This window comes from Lepisma saccharinum, chromosome 3 (assembly GCF_977018435.1).
Source record: "Lepisma saccharinum chromosome 3, izLepSacc3.1, whole genome shotgun sequence".
NCBI classification, from domain to species: Eukaryota; Metazoa; Arthropoda; class Insecta; order Zygentoma; family Lepismatidae; genus Lepisma; species Lepisma saccharinum.
The window spans coordinates 73,638,724-73,663,877 of NC_139231.1; the positions used below are offsets into that span (position 1 = coordinate 73,638,724).

A 25,154-nucleotide genomic window follows, 5' to 3' on the forward strand; every position below is an offset into this window, starting at 1 on the left:
TTGTGAAAAGTACCACTTTTAAACATAAAGATATCCATAAATATACCTGGTCTTCTCCAGATGGTAAAACTCATAATCAGATAGATCATATTCTCATTGATAAGTGAAGGCATACTTAGGTGGTTAAATAATTCTGATGATACAAATCTAAGCAATTATAATAGAATAAAGCGAGAAGTTAACCGCACGTTTAGAAGTAAAAAAAAGAGATTACTTGAAAAGCAAAATTAACGAAATTGAAACAAACAGCAAAAGCAAAAATATCAGAGATTTATATAAAGGTGTAAATGAATTTAGAAAGGGGTGGCAACCTAAAGTAAACTTGATAAAAGATAAAGACGGTGATTTTCTAGCTGACCCAAGCGATATTCTAAATAGATGGAAGAACTACTTTAATGACCTTTTAAATGTTCATGTAGGAGATAAATCAGAAGTAAATGAAGTACACACAGCAGAACCTTTAGTTCCAGAACCTAACTTGACTGAAGTTAAAGATTCTATTAAAAGGCTAAAGAATAACAAAGCACCTGGCATTGATTTAATACCAGCTGAGTTAATTAAATATGGTGGAAATTCATTAACATGTCAAATTCATAAATTAATTTGTTTAATATGGAATAAAGAAGAAATCCCTCAACAGTGGAAAGAATCCATAATTGTTCCTGTGTTTTAAAAAGGTGATAAAATGAACTGCAATAATTACCGTGGAATTTCTCTACTCTCAACAACATATAAAATACTATCTAACATTCTTTTAACAAGACTTAATCCATATGCTAATGAAATTATAGGTGATTATCAATGTGGATTTAAACGTAACAAATCAAATTTTTCACATTAGACAGACACTTGAAAAAAAGTGGGAATATAATCAAAATGTCCATCAGCTATTCATTGATCTCAAAAAAAGCATATGATTCGGTCAAAAGAGATAAATTATATAACATACCTAAGAAGCTTGTTAGTATGCACCAGTGAAACAGAAAGTAAAATTCGTGTGGGTATTAATGTGTCTGTGACAAATTTACAGTTCATGATGGGTTAAAACAAGGAGATGCATTATCTCCATTGCTCTTTAATTTTGCCTTAGAATATGCTGTTAGGAAGATAAAATAAACTAAAGAAGGACTAAAATTAAATGGTATGACTCAGTTGTTAGCATATGCAGATGATGTAGACTTATTAGGGGATGATATAAATACAATTAAGAATAATGCTAAAATATTTTTCAAAGCTCCTAAAGAGATAGGTTTGGATGTTAACAAAGAGAAAACTATATATATGCTTACAGGCCGAAACCAAGTGTTAGGTAATAATCAAAATCTAATTATTGATAACAACTCGTTTGAACCAGTTTCCAAATTCAAATACTTAGGAGTAATATTAACAAATGAAAATTATATTAAAGAAGAAATAAAAAGTAGGCTTAATTCAAGAAATGCATGTTACTTCTCTCTTCATAAACTTTTGTCTTCTCGTTTAATATCTAAGAAACTAAAAGTTAAAATATACAAAACAGTAATTTTGCCTGTAGTATTATATGGGTGTGAATCTTGGTCCCTTACATTGAAAGAGGGACATAAATTGAGAGTATTTGAAAATAAGATCCTTAGGAAAATATTTGGATCTAAAAGGGATGAGGAGTGAAGAAGGTTACATAATTTAGAACTACATAATTTGTATTCATTGGTTTGGTTTGAGTTTCTGTTTTAAGTCCACTTTATGCACAGTAATACTAATCGGGACTGGACCTACAGTTTAAAGTGGAATCCGAACCACTTGTGCCTCCACCGGGTATCGAACCCGGGACCCCTTGATTGCAAGGCAATGACGCTATCACTGCGCCATGGGGGAGGCGGGGGAGGCCCCCTAATTTGTATTCATGTCCAGATATTATTAGAATAATTAAATCAAGAAGACTTAGGTGGGCAGGCCATGTGGCACGAATGGGAGAGGAAAGAGGAGTTTACAGGATTCTTGTTGGGAAACCTGATGGTAAGAGACCTGTAGGAAGGCCAAGACGAAGATGGAGGGACAAAGTTTAAATTGATTTAAAGGAAATCGGTAGGGATGGAAAAGAGTATATAGATCTTGCTCAAGATAGGGACAGATGGAAGGCCTGTGTTGCTGCAGCCATGAACCTTCGGGTTTAAGAAGGCTAGAGAGTGAGTTAGTTAGTTAGCCCTCCAACAGTCTGCGGATATACTCTCGCGAAATACACAGCCATTATTCGTAAAACTAAATGCAGAATGAACTTATTAGCTTAATGGCTTATACACCAAGAACAATGTTATTAGTCTTTAGATTTGTAAATTTGCTGGAATAAAATTGAGAAGTAGAGTAAAACCCTTTTCCGTGGTTTTAGATATAAAGCGCTGGAACCAGGTTTACAAGTATTGGCAACAGTGCAAATATGAAACGTGTACGTAATGAGTTCAAGCTAGGCATCTCATGTATACAGTTCATACCGGAATCGAATCCGGTATCTCTTAGTTCAAGGGCGGGCCCGAGTCTTCTATGGCATCTGATTGTTCACTTGGGAAATGATGACGATAAGAAATTATATGCAGACGTCTAATTTCTTAAAATTAATCTTATTTGTGTGTCGAAAACTGAATATATGATGGCACTGGATAAAACAAAGTTCCCACACGCTCAAATAATTACGCTCTCGTCTTTGGTTCGGCAGGTTCAACAACCTGCCCGGGTTCGATTCCCGATGGAGGCACATAGTTGTTCGGATCTCACTTTAAACTGTAGGTCCAGTCCCGATTAGCCTTACTGTGCATAAAGTGGACTTAAAACACCAGTTCAATTAATCAATCAATCGAAAGGTTCAAGGTTCGATCCCTGGTGGTCAGGCCGGTAGCCAGAATTTGATTTCGGAAGGGACTTATCCCTTATCGGCAGCCGCCATCTAAAGACGAAAAGGTTGGGGGGAGGAGTAAATGCGCTGAAGATGAATGTCTTGGTATATTGCAACTTACGATACAAGATGTGTAATCCTGTTAATGAAGTAAATTTAATTACTATTACACATTATTAAAATCAGATATTTGTAGGATTTCGGGAGAATACTGCAGCCCCCGAGCCCCTTCCCTGGTTATGTGCCTGCTTGTATTAGTTCCAAAATTTCTGTGCTGTTCCAACACCGTGAGGACAATTTGGGAAGTACTTGAAAGCGATATGGAAGCAAATTCTGCTCTCGAAACTATGGGACTCGATGTGATGACCACGCGCAACCGAATGAAAGAACACTTCGCAGGCCTTGTCCCTCAATATTAATTTTACTGACTAATTGTAAGTTTTTCTCGGTCTCCTCGATGACGCAGTGGTAGCGTCGCCGCCTTGCAATCAAGGGGTCCCGGGTTCGATACCCGGTGGAGGCACATAGTGGTTCGGATCCCCGATTAGCCTTACTGTGCATACAGTGGACTTAAAACACGAACTCGATAATTGGAAGGTGTTTTATGGCGTTTTATGCATCGTACAACTTTGCTTCTTTTCACCCTACTTTTACAGTTTTTCTTCCTAAGAATTCCACTGAGTATAACACGCTACGAAACCAGAGGTCCAAGGTTCGGATATTGGACAGGTATGATTGTATCATGTCTGTCCCATTGCCATTCCTTCGGCTCATCATTCATCCTCATCGTCGCATTTAACCCAAGAGGTAGAAAGCGGCTTAATATAGAAATATATAAATGATTGATTTGGTTTATTTTACTTCGCTTTTCTGACACTTTGTGGCTAATCGTGAAGATGAAGATGACAATGAGTGATGTGAAATTGATGAGAGGACCATCATAATGAACACACACGCCCAGTCCTGGATTCGAACGCAGGACCCCTGGCATCGTAATGCACTTTGTTAACCACTGTACAACAAATAGAAACAGAAAATGCTTGATAAGTTATTTCCTTCTCCATAAGTCATGATTAAATTATAAGTATTATTCGCTGTATGACTAGGGATTAATTATATTTGTATGTCTAGCCAACCTAGCCACCAAAGCAGCAGCAGCAGCTTCCTCATTTGCAGGTGGAGGCTAAATGAAGAAAAATCACAGAAAGTCAGAAATATATGGGCTACAAATTTTATAACATAATACTTATAGAGCATGCAGACGGCTGTAAAAACAATTGCTACATACCTAGTTTCCTTCCTTAATTGAAACGTGGTTTATTCTTCATTATACATGAGATCAACCACCCTGGGAGTCGAACCCAGGATCTTGTATGGTAGTCAGACTCTCTTTTAGAATGCCAATATGTTGGATATTTGGTCGATCAGTCGATCCTGATCCATTGATCCAGAGGAAGACAATCTAGCAGCTTCTCATTCGACATTTTACTCGCGATGTAAGAAAACGAGATCACAAACACTTCGTGCTGCTATCTTCTCGCGTTTACAGAAATTTAACACCGCTCGGACAACAAACCCTACTTCAAACTGACAGATATCAACTGTCCACCAAATCAACAGATGGACCGACCGCTTCGATGTTTCTCCGAATTTTCAGAAAGTGGCCTTTCCCTTCTTGCAGAGCAGGTCATTAGCAGGAGGGTTGAGTGCATGTGAGAAGAACCGCTATGTCGTTCATTCCCGCCTCGATAAAGGGACAAGCAATAGAATTATATCTGTTCTTGGAATTTGAAACGCATGGGGATATCTTTTCTGAACCATAAAATAATTAAAGCAGAAAGTTCTATCCAGCCGTATCTAAATCTTCCTGTTTGTGTCGTCCTTTCGGCGTCCATGGAGCCAGTGCAGGGCCAGATGAAGAGAAAGTGCGGGTTTTGGGGGGTTCCTGGATCTGGTGTGCAGCAGGGAGGAAAAGTGCATTTTCAATAGGTTTCAGACTTCCCTGAACTGGGTGGACCACAACACCATTAACTGCATCCCCTCCCAATACATCTGTTTGTGTTCAACAAGCAAGAAACAGGGAAATAAGAAAGAAATGCCTTGCTTGGGTTCGTGCTACTGAAAATTGAAGAAGTGTTTCAAACTGCAAGTAAAATTTACTGAAGAATTATTTTGCAATATTTGTCATCAAAGTAAAATTTCCAGCAAATACAGAACAGTTTCCCGGGGCCACGTGGACGTTTGCCGGGGCCAGTGCCCCCGCGTGCCCCCCCCCTAACGACGTCCCTGACAACATGTTAAGTTTTCTGCAGATCATTGACACGAAAAGTAACGGCGCCATATTGGAAGCACGGCGGATAATTTTAATATTTCGCATGAGAATGGAATTGACTTGCAACAGAATGGTATTTAGAAAATGTGTTTGGTATGTAAGGTATGACAACATTCTGTAATATTTGCCGTCTCATCAGCCGGGCTTTTGTTTTCACGTGTGTCGTTCTGTTCACAAACTAAATCAGATTGTCAGTATCGTAATGCACACCTGTAGGTAACACCTGTAGGCAATGCACACCAAAAAGACATATCTGATTCAGAGAGTTCGTTGCTTTCATCGTTGTCATGTTGGTCATCGCATCGACGTCTTCACCATTGTCTTCTCTGGAAACACTGAAAACAAGAATGGACTTCGTACAGGAAACACCTTGGGAAGGGACATCTGAAGCCTGCTTGCATGCAATTATGTGTTTAAATGAAAAGAGCATTCCCTGACATTCGCTACGAGACTCGGCGGCAAGTGGCCCGGCGTCAGAGATTGTCTTTCCCGGTGAACGGGGTCCGCGACAGTCGTACGCTACAGTCTGTTTTTTTCGCTCTCCCTGCCTTGGCTCTCTTTCCCTTTCTGTTGACGTTGCAGACTGACGCCAGTATAATCCTCCCTCCGAAGTTGTGTTGTGTTGTGTTGTGTCGTGTCCGTGTGTTGAAGATTGTGGCTTAATATGCCACCACAAAAGTTTCACATTACAACAAAGGATTTATCTTGTCGAGTGTTACTTCGGAAAGAGGAATTGTGAAGTGCGACGACGTTTTGCAACGAAATTTCCTGGTGTTCCCGTTCCACATAGGACCACTATATTAATATTAAACCTCGTAAAAAAAGTTTAGAGTAACAGGGTCAGTTCTGAATAAAAGTGGAAAAAAAAACACGTGTACTTAATGAGGAAAAACTCGATGAGATAGGACAAAGGTTAGAACAGTCTCCTCGGAAATCTATCCGCCGCCTCTCACAAAAAACGGGTGTTTCAAAAACCACAGCATTTAGAGCCGTTAAAATTCTTAAATGTAAGCCCTACAGAGTGCCAATAGTGAATGAATTACAGCCTAGACATAATGCGAGTCGTGTGAATTCTTGTAACTGAGTTTTACAAAGTGTTGCCGATGGGGCTGTGGATCCGAAATTTATATTTTCACAGATGAAGCATGGTTTCACTTACATGGCCATGTTATAACGCAAAACAATAGATAGATTTTTATTTATGGGGAAATCTAAAAAATAAAGTATACAAAGACAATCCCCCCATATGCTAATGAAATTATAGGTGATTATCAATGTGGATTTAAACGTAACAGATCAACTACAGATCAAATTTTTCACATTAGACAGACACTTGAAAAAAAGTGGGAATATAATAAAAATGTCCATCAGCTATTCATTGATTTCAAAAAAGCATATGATTCGGTCAAAAGAGATAAATTATATAATAGACCTAAGAAGCTTGTTAGTGTAATAAAAGTATGCACCAGTGAAACAGAAAGTAAAATTCGTGTGGGTATTAATGTGTCTGACAAATTTACGATTCATGATGGGTTAAAAGAAGGAGATGCATTATCTCCATTGCTCTTTAATTTTGCCTTAGAATATGCTGTTAGGAAGGTAAAATAAACTAACGAAGGACTAAAATTAAATGGTATGACTCAGTTGTTAGCATATGCAGATGATGTAGACTTATTAGGGGATGATATAAATACAATTAAGAATAATGCTAAAATATTTTTCAAAACTGCTAAAGAGATAGGTTTGGATGTTAACAAAGAGAAAACTATATATATGCTTACAGGCCGAAACCAAGTGTTAGGTAATAATCAAAATCTAATTATTGATAACAACTCGTTTGAACCAGTTTCCAAATTCAAATACTTAGGAGTAATATTAACAAATGAAAATTATATTAAAGAGGAAATAAAAAGTAGGCTTAATTCAGGAAATGCATGTTACTTCTCTCTTCATAAACTTTTGTCTACTCATTTAATATCTAAGAAACTAAAAGTTAAAATATACAAAACAGTAATTTTGCCTGTAGTATTATATGGGTGTTAAACTTGGTCCCTTACATTGAAAGAAGAACATAAATTGAGAGTATTTGAAAATAAGATCCTTAGGAAAATATTTGGACCTAAAAGGGATGAGGAGTGAAGGTTACATAATTTAGAACTACATAATTTGTATTCATGTCCAGATATTATTAGAATAATTAAATCAAGAAGACTTAGGTGGGCAAGCCATGTGGCACGAATGAGAGAGGAAAGAGGAGTTTACAGGATTCTTGTTGGGAAAGCTTATGGTAAGAGACCTGTAGGAAGGCCAAGAGGAAGATAGAGGGACAACATTGAGATAGACCTAAAGGAAATCAGTAGGGATGGAAAAGAGTATATAGATCTTGCTCAAGATAGTAACGGATGGAAGGCCTGTGTTGCTGCAGTCATGAACCTTTGGGTTTGAGAAGGCTAGAGAGTTAGTTAGTTACAAAGAAAGTCCGCACACCATCCGTGAGTTAAAAGAGAGCATTGTACGAGAAATCGGGAGAATTACAGTAGATGAACTTGCACATGTAAATGCCAATTTCCTTCAGAAATGCCAGGAATGTGTTGCAGCAGAGGGACATCATTTCAACACCTTCTGTAGTCAAGGTTAGTACACAATAAGAAAACTAATTTTCATAGCCGACTATAGCGACTGTCGCGGACCCCGTTCACCGGGAAAGACAGGCGCTGACGCCGGACCGCTTGCAGCCGAGTCTCGTAGCGAATGTCAGGGAATGCTCTGTACTTGTATTTCGTCAAAAACACGCCACTAATCTTTTGACGTCATCAGGTTGCGGCCTGTATACACGAAGTAAACTCATCTCGGAGGCCCCGGTTCGACATACACTCAAATAATTAACTACCATAAAGGAACAGCTGTAAATTTTATGAATGTCGAGAAGTGAAAGCAAGAAGATGTTGCATATTTAGACATTTTAGCGGAAATTGGAGGCTCTACCAGGACTCGAATCAGGGCTCTGGAATACCGTGCCATTGCTCTACCAACTGAGCCACCGAACCACCCTTGACTTCGACTGATTTTTCGCTAAAATGTCTACATAGTACATGTCCTGCTGTGTATGTCAAATCATAAGATGTTGCCTGTTTAATTAACAAGCACAGAATAAGGGAGAAAGAAGAAAATTGATGGACATTCCCATCGGTTGAGGAGGCATTTTACTACTGTGATCAACACGAGCTGCCGCTTCGAGGTGACCATGTCACCTTAGGATTTCACAAGTCAAATGTATTTTTGTGCGGCCTTTTGTGTCGCTACGGTGTGGAACGTTGCTGTTGATTGGCTCGTTCCAAATGAGATGTATCGCGTGTCCCTTTGGTCTGAAATCTTCCTAGTCTTGAAGATCCAAGTCACAAAGATGGGAAATTAGGGCTTTGTTAAGGTTAGGTTCGAATGCAGGCGACAACACCCTGAGGGATCATATCCAAACCTGCAGTAATATGAAATGATAAAATCTTCTGGCGAGTTGATTTTAAATAAAGAGTGGCGTGCCTAGGATTTTCGTAAGGGAGAGGGGTTACGCATAGTATTTTTAGCGGTCAGTCCTCATTTTGCCATCTTTTTCGTGTCTTTGACGTTTCTTTTAAAGGAAGACGTACTGGGTCAAATGGGGTTATGACCCTACCAACCCTCCCTTGGGCACGGCACTGGAGATAAATGAGTAAGCATTTGATCATATTGGGAGACAAAACATAGGATGTGTTGGGAGCGGAAGTGTTTTTATTGTGCATTAATTGTTTCGCGATCCAACTGTATTCGAGAAGACTTCCTTTGTTTCGTACTGAGATATTGCAAGACTGCGGAAGCTGTGACAGACAATTTTGAATGCAAGTGCTTAGGCCTGAATGTGAACAATTTGGTGGGTTTGGGCTTTTATAAGAGCTGCAAACATGGGAGGACAAGACACATTAGTAGTGTTCAGGCTCGAATCAGAGAAATATTCGAGAATTGTCTGCATCGCAGTCCACAGTTTGAATCTCGCGTTGTCGAATGGATTGTCCATCCCATGCATGTGTAACAGCTTTGGAAAAATACTCAGCCACACCATAGATGTTTTGATGCCTGAGGAGAAGAAATGGACAAACACATATACTCAGATGGTTCCGGAACACAATGTTGATGCATGTAAACAAAGGAGTAGAGTGGTAAAAGACGTTCCAATTTCACTTTCTGATTAAAATTGCAGCCTTAAACAGTGGCGACGATTTAGGGGACAGTTGCCTCTCATTTTCTTTGCCTCCACACTATGGAATCTTAATGCTAAACCTTGCACCCCCACCCCCGTTTTGGAATCCAATCGGCACCACTAAACATACAATTGTCAGGTTCTATCTATACCCCTTAAAAAGTTTGTGTTAACCCCCTCCTCCCCGAAGGGAATTTCTGGATACATGCCTGCCTGGGAATCCAACTCAGGTCTCGAACATGGCAATCAGACACCCACCAAAGTTCACATACATATATTTAATTAATTGAATCGGTGAGACCAAGAAGGGGAAGATTCCACTCGACCTTACTTTCGGGAAATCAAAAGTGGAATCTTTCCCTTGTTGGTCTCTCCGGTTCAATTTAATTCAAGCTTCCTTTCTTTGGTCAGCAAAACCGAAAACACTTTTGTAATATGAGTTAACTAATATAATTTAAATTGTCATTTCAGTAAGAAAAGCAACAAAGTACATTATTTAGAGCACATTCATTAAAAGCTGTAGCCATTGTTATTTTTACAAAATACAATTTTGTATAATTTACAGTATTAGAACTCTTACCCCACCAAAATTTGATATGCCAGAAGTAGGCTACCGTCAGGAAAAACAGACTGAAAATACTAAAACTTGCATCCTAACCTGAAATAACATCGGATTGTATATTATCTCTTGGATTTTACCATTATTGCAGACTTATCCACCAAACCTGGGCCTTCCCGATGGCGCAGTTGTAGCATCATCAAGGGGTCCCAGGGTTCAATACCCGGTGAAGGCACATAGTGACGCTTGCCACTTTAAACAGTAGGTCCAGTCCTAATTAGCCTTACTGTGCATAAAGTGGACTTAAAATACCAATCAATCAATTATTCATCAAACCAAAAGGACTCTATATTGAAGTAGGCCTTGAAGCTTTCCTAGTCACGAATGATGAAGAGATTCTCTCAGGCTATTGACCAGGTGTGTTCTGGAAAAGGATTCCAAGCTTACAAGAGCTAACATCACTCCCATCTTCAGAATAGAGGGTAGCTGTCAAAAGCTTGGAATGCTTTCCAGAACTCACCCGGTTGATAATCCAAGAGAATCTTTTCAGGACTGTATGTTTTTGGAAATTTGTTACTTTTTCTATGACTCCATAATGATAACACTTTTTCCCTGACTACAGCATAACTTAAGTGGGCCCTGTTAGGCAATTTCTATGTATGAACCATTGTTCTATTATATTAATGGCATGATTTTGTAGGGAGGAGGAACAACAATAAAAGAAGCAATTGCAAGGTGGGAAGAGAAAAATGGTCAGAAAATTTCTGAAGCAACTGAGGTTCAATTGTGTTTCCAATGGCCACCAATTGAGAAGATGGATAATTCTCTTGCAGCTTTAGCAAATGTACAGTAAGTAGTTGAATTGATTTACTATTTTCTGATGGCATTTATTTCCTTAATGGAAAAACCTAATCACTAATGCAGAATAATCTTGCTTGGTTAGGGGTGGATTAATGACCACAGAATGAAGCTCACTCCAACAGAAGATTGTCTTTCCACAGAGCACTCCGGAAATCCTGCATGACATGTGGGTCAGTTTGTTTGTGCAGTATGAAATATAACTTGTCTGCTGTGGTGATCATGCATTGACATAACAAAATTTTAATGCATTTATGATTTGGACATGAAAGTGATATTCCTACTACATATATATGTACATAACTGGCAGAGACATAGCTAGATTGATAATTTGAAGGATCAATTTTCAATATCAAACCATTAAGAAAATTAACAACATTATGTTTATCTACAGAGTGTCCCAAACATCTCCATACATGGGAATAACATTGTGAGATGCAAAAATGCCACTGACTCATGCCGAGCGCATCCACCTGAATATATGTAATGGCAGGAACGTATTGACTTGCACCTGGCTCTCGAAGGTCGCCACATTGAGCACATTATGTGATATTTCAATTGTAAAGTGACATTCTCAGAGGCGTGGCGTGCATGTAGCCGGTGTTACCGCAGGTAACAGCAAAATGTAAAGAATTAAAAAGTTGTTTCAATAAAATGACAACATTGTTAAATACGTTAATGAACTCCGTTGCCGTCGAGTAGATATTGTCTAGGACATTTTTTCTGCAGCCGACAGAAGCGAAGAGGAAGGCCGTTCTGCTACCCTGAAGAGGCAACAAGGGAGAAGAGGATGCAAGGAAAGAGCAGGGAAGGACTTTATGGGGTTATTCATATACCTGTTAAGGGGCCCTGTTGCCGTTCAGACCAACCGGAGCAGCCAGTGTTGTCACATCGGATTGGCAGAAAATAGCTAAATCCCGCCTAAATAGGAATACAATTTCTGTGAAGCAACTAGAGGTAGACTGCAGAGCCAAGGCTGGATTGAACTACAACTGAGACCAGTTAGGTAATAGACGAAAATATAGTTCCTTGGCAGAGTCGTGGCGTGCATCTAGCCGCTGTTACCGCAGGTAACACCAAAATATAAAGAATTGAAGAACCTGTCTTAAAATATTATTACGTACATAAACTGGTAATATTGTCGTAAAGTAAACATTGCAGACTGACATTTTTTCTGACACCGGCAAAAGTGAAGAGGAGGACTGATCCGGTACCCTCCTCAGGCACCGCAAGGAAGACTTTCCATCGCGGCAAAGACTGTTACGGCGGGAGGAGGAGGCGGGTTATTGCCATGCTTGTTTAGCTGGCGCAGTTGCCGGTGATCCTTACCGGATACAGATCAGTGTTGCCATATTCAATTGACAGAAAAGAGCTAAGTCGCCTAATCGGGTCTATCCTACTCTGAAGGTGTCAAGTCACACTGGGGAATGATGGCGCAGTGGTAGCGCCGCCGCCTTATAATCAAGGGATCCCGGGTTCGATACCTGGTGGAGGCACAAGTGGTTCGGATCCAACTTTAAACTGTTCCGATTAGCATTACTGTGGATGAAGTGGACTTAAATCGCCAAATCAAAATTTTAAAAAATCAAATCACACGGGGGGGGGGGGAAGGCAAGGAGAGGAGAGGGATGGGTACAGGGGTCAGCTGTCCTTCTAAAAATGTCAACCTAAAATTCTATATTTCACACATATAATATTATTTCGATTACAGGAATTTGTGATAATTGTTGAAAGGGCCGATTGAGATTGACATACGTTGTCGCAGAAATGCGATAATTTCGGATTGAAGCAATGTTTTTGAGGTGGTAGAACTGTTTTTGGGTGAAAACATTACTTACAAGCATATCTTAGCTTGCTCTGAAGTGTCAGGTGTTGCAGGTTCGAATCCTCAGCAAGAAATGGTTATTTCAATGTTCGTTGTTATTATTTTACTTACATAATTATAAAAATTAATAATTAATTCACAAAGAAATAATAATTTTATTTCAATAATTCACCATGCATCCTCATCGTCATGAATATCCTATAAAGCGAAAGCCTTAAAGGTAGCAAAGGACGTAAAATATACGAAATAGTAGTGGTGTCAGAAATGAGATTTCAGTGGATTTAGCGAAACATGGGAGTGGGAGTAGTTAGGAAATAGCTACTCTACATATGTCTTATTTGAAACGAAAAGTTTCGCGATTTGGGCAAATCTGGTATCAAAAGAACTAAGATGGCAACAGTAGTAGAACTGGACTTCTTGCGGGTTCCGAAGGAAATATTGGGGAAGCGCCGATGCTGAGAGGGGAGGGGGCAAGGAGGGTGTTTCACGTGTTACAAAAGTAAACAACGGTTTGTGGGAGGAACTGTGCAGTGCGAGTTTTGTGACTGGTGTCTTTTGTCTTTATGTTGTTTTCGGGCATTGTCAATTAATTAATGTAGCTTGCTCCGAGTTCCGAGGTGGCGGGTTCATCCTATCTGAACAGTGTGTGTAATCGTGCGATAGAAGATATTTTGAAGCAATCTTTCGGTTCGTTTTTTTTTCAGAAAAAAGCGAAATTGTGGCGAAAGGGAGGCCAAAGCCTATTTTGAACGATTTAAAAACCAAGTCGTCTGCTGGATATGACCGACATTTCAATGTTTCGTGGTATAACGACTATCCGTGGTTATGTGGATGTGCGCAGTTGTCGAAACTCTTTTGTTGGCCATGTACTCTATTTTCGGGTGAAAAAAAGTGTGGAATTCAGGTGTGGATAACATGGACCATGACCATGACGCACCCAAAAATTCAAATTCAAATGAAAAACTTCACTTTATGACAGCATCATTGAACTTTTTTGATTTGATTTGATTTGATTGATTTTGCTTCGCTTGTGCCACTTTTGGCTAATTTGCGAAGATGGGGATGAGTGATGATATGATGAAATTGATAAATAGACATCACAAACGTCCATGCCCAAGCCAGGTTTCGAACCCGGGACCCCAGCATCATATAACTATTTTCAAAGAGTCGTCGGATTGATCTGCTCTATAAGTAGCCTTCGATGTTTCTGTAAGTATCAAATTACGTATTATTGTGTAAACAACCAATGTTTGCGATTTCACTTCAGTCCTTATGTCAACATTTTTTTCTTCCTGATTAATAACTTTACCAAAATGTAGTATTGAATTACAGACGCACCAGATTAATATTATATGAACTGCTTTGATGACATTGAAGGGGGGGGCATGAGGTGGGGAGGCACCCAAGTCTCCCTTAAATGTCCTATTGATAACCGGTAACACTTTTAAAAATCCCACGCCACGCCACTGGACATTCCCTATGTATGGAGACATTATTATTATTATTATTATTATAATAATTAAAAGCACAACTTTTTTAAAAATATTTTTGGGGGATATTTCCATCATCGGGAAATGACAGAACAGACAAATGACAGAATGTATTTGTCCTCAGGACAAATACAAATACTCACTCCTTCAAGTAGTCTCCTTTATACTGTCCACACTTCTCCCCAGCAGTCCTACCCAGTGACGGATTAAGGTGGGTGCTATTGATGCTGCAGCATTAGGCCCATTCCTGAAATAGGCCCAGATGAAAACAGACGAGAATTTTCCGAAAGCTGAACAGTTTTCTTTTGCTATATTAACCTGAAAATAAATCTTAGAATGAAATTTGGAGCCCCAATTTCGGATGCCTAGCCACAGCGTTACTTATTATACAGTAACTATTATTCTTTGCACTGTGACATAAATATAACGTTGTTGTGTTTATTGTTCACTGAAGATTTCAAGTTAATTTTTATCAACGTTAAACAGCTTACTTAGTAATTTAGCTGCGTTTTTTGCAATATCTTGGCGATTGTTGCCACTTTATTATCGTTCGGTAAGTGTGACGTAGTAAAGTTTTCAGCTTGAAAGCTAGTTGTACAGAAAAAATCGACAGTATTTCATTGTTTCAGCATCAGGCCCAATTTCGTCTTAATCCGGCCCTGGTTCTACCTTTGTTGGAATCATTTCTGGAAGATCTTTAGGAATGGAGTACAGCTACGCCAACACATTCTGCATACTGTCTCATCAGGTTTTTCAGCTTAGGGAACAGCTAAAATCAGAAGCCATGTTGGAAGAGTAAGGAGTTGGATGAACCAGAAGACTGTTGTGTTTGGCGAAGAAAGCCTGAATCATATATGTTGCCTCTACTCCGTCATTAGCACCTTCAGCACAAATTTTGTGGACACTCTCCTCATTTCCAGATTCTCCATCAACCAATGCTTATCCCCACCTTGTCTGTAAGCTTTTTGGATGGTGACACGATGATCCTGCATGACCAAAGTCTGCCCTTGGTCAATCACCTTGTAATTTCGGTTTGTTGAGGGCCCCAGCGTCGAATAACATGGGTACCTGGGGGAAACCCTGGGGGGTAAAGGCGGTCAGGGGCGTGATGCTGATCACATCACCCCCACTCACGACCGGATCAAGAAAGTGTGGGGCGTTACCCCCACACCCCCTATACGCCTTCATGGCGTTGTGCTATGCACAGGGGAACACTTTACCTGATATCAGAACACGGTTCACTCTCCACAGACATGCAACCATCTCTGATGATGCAGTTGTGGTCATGGGCATTTCCAGGTTGTAATGATTCCATTGCCAGTCATTGGGATTGTTATAATCCAGAAGTGTATGTGACTGTACTGCTCTTTAATCTGTGAATGCCTTTCACTTGGGTAACAAAATCTGATGTAACACCACTGTTCAGTTGTTCCATCATTTTGCAGCAAATGAAAATGCAATGGGCGTTCAGTCAGTCACAGCCTGACTGCCAGATACTGACATTCTCTGTAGGAGAAGTAAAAACATGCCTGTGCATGAAGCTGCTTCATTTGTTGATTTGGTTTATTTTACTTAGGACACTCACAAAGAACACCCATGCCAAGTGCAGGATTCAAATCCAGAACCCCTAGCATTGTAGCATGCTGTGCTAATCACCCTTCCACTGGGGTTACTGTGCTTCATCTGTTTCTGCAGGAAAAAATACGGTCGGATACTTTTTGCGTAGACTTCATATTCAGGTCAGCAGCTCGTTTTCATCTCAGTGTTAATAAAATGATAGTGCTTTTAAAAATAAAATACACAACCATCATATTAAGCTCTGCACCCCATATGTACCTGTAGATTCCAGATCCTGGCATCACCTACGGGAATGATTATTTGAAATGAATGCTCACAAAAAATCACATACAGGCAGGCCAGGACTTGAATTCTGAGTGTTATAAATATTTGACTGATGAAAAGAAAATATTTTCTATTTTGCAGAAAACTGTCCTTGTCATCAAATATGATTGACAAAATTGCTGGCGTAGCTTCTCTGAAGAACCTGAAGATTCTCTCTCTTGGCAGGAACTACATCAAGAGTTTGGCAGGTTTGGTATGTAAAGAAATATGCAAATCATCCTTGTTGTAATGCATAACAATTTCACAAATTGCAGACATAGTGGTACATATTAGCTAAAATGATGTAAAAAGTTAAGATTAAGTTCGCTGTGTACATTGCACCATGAAGGCATATAGGAGGGTGTGGAGGTAGGACCACACACATTCCTGATCTCGGCCATTTCTGGAGCTCATATGTTCAGCACAATGCTCTGTCCAACTTTACCCACCACATACCCACTTATCTGAGGATGGCTGAACCCCACAGCCACTTATGAAGGGGCAAGGCTGGAAAAATTCTGATGTTAGATCACCCTCCCTGGGAATTGAAAGCCCTATCGACCGGACCACCGTGGCTCCAGATTAGAACAAGAATTAAAACAAAAAGGGGGGAGGATATGTATGTTATTTTAGAGAATCGTATTTTGAATGTTTGTCCCATGAAAACATCTGCATTACTAAATGACGCAAATACTCTACAGTATTGAAAAAATATATATACCCTTAATGGGAAATATGTAATATACCCCACAATATTTAACACGAAATTCATATATACGTGGGCATTTCAAAAAGTAAGTTAAACCCCAGCCATGTTCCTGTACTAAAAGAGAGAAAATAATCATGCTTGGTGGCAGTACTGTCCGGAATGTATTTTACCCATACCCGAAGCCGGCATGCTGCAGCTGCTTTAATATGAAAGTAGTCACCGTGTCAGTATGGTGTGTCGTACTGAGGTCGTGTCCAACATTGAGTTGCGCTCAGTCGTCAGATTTTTTAGACACGAAGGCATAATCAGAGTCAAATCCATCGCCAAATTGTCGAGGTGTATGGTGGGAATGCAGTGTCACATCCCATGATCAGAAAATTGCCAGATGTTCAAAAGAACGAACGTGAATGACGAACAGTGTGTCGGGCAGCCTGCAACTGGAACATTGATTGATTGATTATTTTATTTTACTTCGCGTGTTGTGCTTCTTGGCTAATTTACGATGATGGAGAGGAGTGATGAAATTGATTAATGGACATTCACAGACAACCATGACTGAGCAGGATTCGAACTCGGGACCCTGGCATCGCAGCACGATGTGCTAACCACTCAGCCACAGGGTCTGGCTGCAACTGGAACATTATCGACGAAACGGAGCATGTGAATGAAATCATCCTTGCCAACCACTGTGTGAAAATTAAGAGAGATTACAAGTGAACTGAACATATCATACAATAGTGTGTCTATGCTGATTCATGACCAGTAGTTGGGTGTATAGTAAACTGTGCTCTCACTGGGTGCCACGATTGTTAACCAATGAGCACAAAAGGTAACTCAATTGAAATTGGACGGAATTTTTACACACAAGAAATCAGAAAACTGGTCACACGATTCGAAAAGTGCTTGGAATACCTTGGTGACTATGTCAAAAAAAGTTAAATGTTCATGCATTTTTCTCCGATAATTATTTTCTTTCTAATGTGTCTTGTTTTTTTTATACAGTGGGGTGGGTTTGATTTGCCCTAGTTTTCCTAATATCAAAATTTGCCAACAATTATAATTTTTGGCTACTTATAATAGATAAACAATATGTAATTACATAAAAATCCTGACCCTATCCATTATTTTGTGTAACATTCACTAGGTGTTTATGAAAGTTTTTGTTCATTGTGGTGAGGTTAACATCAGGTTTGATATCTCAGTGGTGATATAAATTGTCAGAGATGGAGATTTGATATGTGATCAACACACAATTTTCACTGTATCAATAAACTATGTGCCCTAAGCTGTTATCATATTCACATCAGCTTGAATATAAATTTTCTTTCACATGTAGGACTCACTTGCAGATACACTTGAAGAACTGTGGATATCTTACAATCTCATTGATAAACTTAAAGGAGTTGGTGTTTTGAAGAAACTGAAGGTACTTTACATTTCAAACAATTTAGTGCGAGACTGGGCTGAATTTAACAAGCTTCAGGAACTGCCAATGCTTGAAGATTTACTTTTTGTAGGTAAGGATGAAAAATTATATTCTTTATAACAAATAATTATTTACTGGATTGAGCACATATACAAAAATGAGGTTAAAATTATGCACTTATTGTTGGACACACATATTTGTGGCACATAAAAAAAATCAAAATTTCAGGTTCAAATACTGTATATGACATCAGTGTTATAGAGCAACCACAAATAAAAGAACCTTTGGACAAACTCCTTTGAGCTCTTCCCCTCAATCAATTCAACCCTTTTACTCCATGCTGGAGTATGATGCACAGGAGTCACGGGTCTGCACAGGTTCTTTTGCATGTGGTTCCACTATATTATAGTGAATAAGATTTTAAATCTGATTTGGAAACTATGGATTTGCTACACAAAATAAAACAAATCTCTTCTAAAACAATCTTCTGTGACTTATGTGAAAGGAGCATGTTGAAGTATTTCGGAGCTGACCTAGTGTCGTGGGGACAATTTTCTTGTAGAAAAGAAGTAGCGGGTTTCAGTCACAAAAGTTACAAAATAGTGATGATGATGTCCGAAAGGTCATTATCGAAATATTGTTATTTGATGTTGCTCGAACTTTTTTTGTTCGTTGGAGTTTCAAGATATCATCCCTTTCTTGTTACTTATCACTAGAGACATTGAATTTTCGCGATGCGCGAAATCGCAAAATGTGAAAAAAAAAAAGATGCAATTTTGAACATTCTGCACGTAACTACACCCCCAATGATGAAATATGCATGAGTTTTATTCGCGAAGTAATGCAAAATGTGTGCTTTTCCACAAAATGAACGCTTTTTCGCGAAATAACCGTGAAATATCATCAAATTAAGTAGAAAACACGCAAAAACCGGCAACCGAGGTTGTGCACGAACTGTCGATTTGTAACAAAATGTTTGCCTAAAGTTTCCTACAACTTGCAGCTGAAGAACGTTTTATCTTCGATCACATATGGCCTCTAAATACTAAGCCTTGTCTAGCAAGAAAAGTAAACTATCCTTGCCTCACCCAATTGCCGCTACTGGCAATTACAGTTTAAATCTAAGTACTTGTGTATGTGTACAGTATATAAAAATGAAGTACTTTATCAATTTATAGCTCTTTTGTATGTTGTTTCCTCTCATGCTGAAAAAGTGTGTGCCAATTTTCATTTTTTCCATCGCTGGTATATACCGCTGATCTAACATTTTATTTACTGCTCTCCTCAGTTTATATTTACCATAAATTTGTCACCCAACTTATCACATTATCACTTTTGGAGGAGGGGCAAGTGGCCCTATGTACCCTGCTATATCTGCCAATGCAACACAATATATTAAAAATTTGCTCCCTCTAGGATTGACTTCACCCTCCCTATTAAGAATTCCTGGCTACAGGCCTGTGATGTTCAATTTGCTGACCACATGCCACCAAATGAAAAAGCTGCTCTGGCAGGCCATGGCCATTAGAGGGTTGTTGCACCATGGAGTTTAGTTGTTAGTTTTAGTTTATTCCTTTTTAAAGGAAGAATTTTGTCTCAGAAATAATCAGTGCTCTGAAACTTTATGTAACGCAGAGAAAGTTTAAGAGTTTATTTTACATATAAGTTCACATCATTTCATGACAAAATGTTTCATGAAAATACACTGCCCACCTTTTGAAATCAACTAAAATTACTTAGAGGGAGTAATCTCACACTCTGTAAAAAATAGAATATATATGTGCAATGCGTGAAAAAACAGCACATTTTGAATTATGGTATCTATTTGATGTGACTAGATAAAGTTCAGATGTTTGATTGATTTGGCATATTTTACTTTGCTTTTTTCCACTTTTGGCTAATCACGAATATAAAGATGAGTGATGATGATATGATGAAACTGAAGAAGAAGAAGAGGAACTCAAAAAGAACACCCATGCTCAGGCGAGTGAGTGGCACATCGTTTCTAAAAAAAAAAGTGATTAATCAACATTTATCCACTGTTTGTCACTGGTAGCAACAATTAATCGTGGATTCAGATAATGGCTTTATTCCCACCTCTACACGTGACATGTCATAGTTCCACAGATTCACTTGTGGCAGCAGTACTGCGCTGACTGTAGCCTTAATGAGTAATGCACTCTAAAACATTCTCACAAAAAGAACAAATTCCGTTCATCAAAATGTAAGTTGCACATGAAAGAAATGCTGTTAACCGTCACAGAGAACTTGTGCAAGCTTTTGTTGACGAGGCACTTCAGTATGCAGCCAGCAGTGGTTAAGTGTTTCACCATACTGATTTGCCAACAAGCATTCAGCAATCTTTAGCAGGGATAGTGACTGAAACTGAACCGAAAAAAAAAAAAAAACTGATTCCAACGTATTTTCAGTCTTCCTGAACCTGAACTAAAATGGCAGATGCAAGTTCCTGTCTCGCGGAAATGAGCGTGCCAAACTGGTTTACTGCGAGGCACTATTAACAGTTCACGGAAATTACATTTTTGAGAGGAAGATTCAGTTCAGGAGTATTGAAATGTTTAGGTTCAGGATATAGTTTCAGTCTATGTGTAATTAAACACAGCATATTTCGTTTGGGTTTGATTGATGTGGAATAGGATGTGAACCAGATCAAGAAATCAGTTTTCCTGGGTGACAAGGTTGACCATTTCCTACCTCCCCAACACGGTTGCTGTTTTGTTTCATGATCAGTTAGTTGCTTGTAGGTAACTGACGTCAGTGCTATTGATTGATTGATTGATTTATTTATTAGCATCCATTCAACTTTACAAAAGTTTGGAATTGTCACATTGTAAAAAGGTAAAAAAAAAGGTAAAGTGTTCCCCTGTGCATAGCACCACGCCATGAAGGCGTATAGGGGGTGTGGGGGTAACGCCACATTGTACATGTACATTTAGAATACATCTATAAAATTACAGGCATAATATAATATAAAATACAATAGATAGTATGAGATACAAGATATCATATAAAGAGAATAAATGCATGCTCAATGTTATTTTCTTGAAACAAATTGGCTAAAAATATGTTTTCTATATTCAATGTTCGCTTCATTTGCTATGACATTATGTACACACATGTATATATATACACACACACAAACATAAATTGAGCATTAAATAGTCACCTATACTTACATCTAGATAAATTAAATTGAACAGCAAAGGAAAAATAAAAAGATAATGATGATAGGGCAGTTCTACTTTGTTATATTATTGTTGTTATTCCTGTCACTTATGGTGTCAATGTACTCTTGCACTGTGTAAAAACAATGTGCCTTTAGGAATCTTTTAAGATGCAACTTGTATACTGGCAATGACTTTATATTTTTAAATGCATTTGGTAGCATGTTAAATAAGCGTATACCATTATATGTTACCCCTTTTTGGTAGAATGTGGTATTGTGTAATTCCATGTGTAAGTCATTCTTTCCCCTGGTGTTGTAGGTGTGGTAGTCCTTATTTGCTGTGTGTGTATTTTGACAAATTTTCATGCTTGTTAGGATTTCATATAGGTATATGCATGGAACTGGTAATATCTGTAATTCTTGAAATAATGGTTTGCATGGTGCATCTGTTGGAGCATTTGCCAGAATTCTAGCAGCTCTCTTTTGTAGTCTGAATAATGTAATGCTTTTGTTCATGTTCCCCCAGAAAATGATGCCATACCGTAATACAGAGTGAATGATGCCATAGTATAGTATTTTTGCTGCTTCTAGATTTACTTCATTTCTTACTGTTCTTATCGCATAACAAAACCCACTAACCTTGTTTGCTGTAGCTTCAATGTGTAGATCCCACTTTAAATTTTCAGACAGTTGTACGCCAAGAAATTTTATGTTAGATACATATTCCATGTCCTGATCTTGAAAGTTAATTTCTGGAGTTTCACTGCTACAGCTGTTGATTTGAAATCTAATTGCATTTGTTTTTTTAGTGTTTACCACAAGACCATTTTTTTCTATCCACTCCGAGATGTGCGTGATTGTATTCTTTACGTTGTGTTTTAACCGTTCTGTGTTTGTTCCTGCTATAAGAACAGTTGTATCATCAGCAAAGAGAGTTGTGTTTGCATCTTTACAGTTTTGTGGAAGGTCATTGATGTAAATTAAAAAAAAGTAAGGGTCCTAAAATGGATCCTTGGGGTACACCATATGTAATACGTTGTTTCTTTGATCGATAATTTTCCTTGTTATTATCCTCATCGATGTGAGTTATTTCTACTATCTGATTCCTGTCCGTTAAATATGATTTAAACCATTCTTTTGCTACTCCCCTGATCCCATACTGGTCCATTTTTTTACCAAGAGTTTGTGGTTGACAGTGTCAAATGCTTTTGTTAGATCAAGAAAGAGCCCTACACAGTGTTCTTTTTTATCCAAAATTTCTCTAATTGCTTCTGTGAATGTGTGTATAGCAGATTGTGTAGATTTTCCTTTGCAAAAACCATGTTGTTGTTCTGAAATGATGGAAAATTTGTTAAAAAATGTTATTAATCTATTGTACATAACACTTTCGGGTATTTTTGAGATGACTGGGAGAAGAGAGATTGGTCTGTAATTACTCATTTCATTTTTTGACCCTTTCTTGTGCAGAGGTTTTATTATGGCAGTCTTTAGCTGTTCTGGATATTTACCGGCAAGGAGACTTAGATTAACTACATGACATATTGGGCCACATATGTGTGCGGCACATTTTTTTATTACAATGTCAGGTATCTCATCTATGCCGGCAGAATAATTGTTTTCCAAGCGACTTATTAAGCTAAATATTTCCTTCTCGTCTGCTGGGAGTAAGTATATACTAGAATGTACTTTAGTTATATTACTAGTTTTATGATTTTGTTTTTGGATGTTTTTTGTTATTTTTTCTACTATCCCAGTAAAGTATTTATTGAAAGTTGATGCTACATCTTGGGGATTGACCACGCTTTTGCCTTCGTGTTTTAGTGATATGTTGTCTTTGTATTTTTCTTTCCCTACCATACCTAATTCGGTTTTTGCAATATGCGACAAGGTTTTTTGTTTGTTATTTGAGTCTAGGATCATATTGCTATTGTAGTCTTTTTTTGCTTCCTTGACTGAGTTTTCAAACTCCTTTCTTTTTCCCTTTAGATATGAATTGAATGTTTCACTTTTGAATTGGTGTCTGCATTTATTCATTATGATGAAATCTTTCCAGTTTTCTTTGATGTTGGGTGTTATCCAATTTGATTTTGTTTCAATGCATATTTTTTTTTGTTATTTTGGGAAATGCTAAATTAAATGAGTATGAAATGGCAGACAGCAATGTCTCGTATGCTTCATTCACATCAGTTTGGTAGTATAGGCTATCCCATGATTCTCTACTTATTAAGTAGTTAAAGTAACTAAAATTAGCTTCATTAAATTATCTTTTTGTGGTATTTATGGGTCTATAAGGTGTGTGTGTTTGGTTTGTATTTTGCGCTGCAGTAATTTTTATGCATTGTGCCTCATAATCTGAAAAGCCAGTACTAATTGTATTGACACTGTATACAAATAAGTTGGTGTTTAAGAAAACCTGATCAATTGCTGTTTTTGAAGTTGATGTGATTTGTGTGGGTACTCTCACAACTGCTGTCAGATTGTGAGCTTTCATGAATATTTCTACCTCATGTTCTGTTTTTTGACTCAGGAAATCAATGTTAAAATCTCCTATTAGTATGGATTTGATTTTTCTTTTGGAATAAGCATCTAATATTACATCTAGTTTCCTAGTAAAGTTGTTGATATTATTGTCGGGTGTTCTGTATACACAAATTAATACTAGCCTAAGTGGTGGAAATTCAACTATGGAACTTTCAAATTCTTTTTCCTCATTCAGGTAGTTGAATTGTTTGCTCCCTTTTGCCTTAATGTTATTTTTTATGAATATGCATGACCCACCCCTGATTTTATGTTCTCTGGAGAAACTGGTTGCTAGGGTAAAATTTGGAAAGTTTATGTAGTTAAGATCATCTTTTCGCAGCCAGTGTTCTGTCAGACAAATTACATCAATGTTACATAATTCATTTTGCATAAATATTTCTAAATTAAGCGTTTTTGCTGTGGTAAGGCCTTGTACGTTTTGATGAAATATATTTAATGTGTTTTCTTTTGCATTTACTTTTTTAACATGAGTACCTTTCCCTTCTTTTGTTTTTTTATCATCACTCTTGACACTTGGTTCTAAAATAAAAAATCTTCATGAAATTTTTGTGGTACACGTTTTTCCCTTCTTGACAGTCTTAGAGCTCCATCACTTCTGCTGGGAGAGCGTTCGACATGCCACCCTTTCTCTTCAATGAAACCAATATCACTCACAGTTTTCATAGCAATGTCGCTAGCTTCTACACCCACCCTATCATTTTCATTGCTGCTCTTGTTGTTTGTCTCAGTCAAAGTGTTCTGTGTTTTTCTATTGTCGGATTCAACTAGCCCTGCTCCACTTATCCACTTCCTTGTGTCAGTACACTTTTTCCAGCAGAGTGGGATGATTTGATTTTCCTGTTATTTTCTGTTAATAACACCATGGATCATTTGACATACATACTGTTTTCCTTTGTGGTTCAAGTGCTGTCCATGTCTTGTATCATATTCTCTGCTCATGGTGTCAAGGTCGATTATGGTTACATTTTTGAAGTGTTTACAAGTGTTCTTCATCTGTTTATTTATTTTTTGTATTTCGATGTTTACACACGACTGAGGGATGAGATCATATCTGTGGGGTATAGTAGTTACAATTACATTTGTATGAGTCAGTGAACCTAGTGAGTCACGTACTGCCATTATTGCATCGCTGCCCTGATTTGTCGCAATATCATTGGAGCCAGTGACTATAATAACATAGTCATTTGAGCTGAACCTCGAACACTCCTTCCTTGCTGCTTCTAGTACATGTTTTGACTTTGCCCCGGGTTTC

The 25,154-nt window shown here is 38.2% G+C and overlaps 1 protein-coding gene across 1 annotated transcript in view; it reads left to right on the forward strand.

Moving 5' to 3' along the window:
• Nucleotides 1–25,154, forward strand: part of ODA-Dnal1 (Outer dynein arm dynein axonemal light chain 1) — a 41,815-nt gene that overhangs the window by 10,321 nt on the left and 6,340 nt on the right. Inside the window, exons 2-4 of the mRNA XM_083118791.1 lie at nucleotides 10,689–10,837; nucleotides 16,145–16,256; nucleotides 18,088–18,268. Coding sequence (XP_082974917.1) covers nucleotides 10,689–10,837; nucleotides 16,145–16,256; nucleotides 18,088–18,268 — 442 coding nt within the window. The remainder of the gene's footprint in view (nucleotides 1–10,688; nucleotides 10,838–16,144; nucleotides 16,257–18,087; nucleotides 18,269–25,154) is intronic.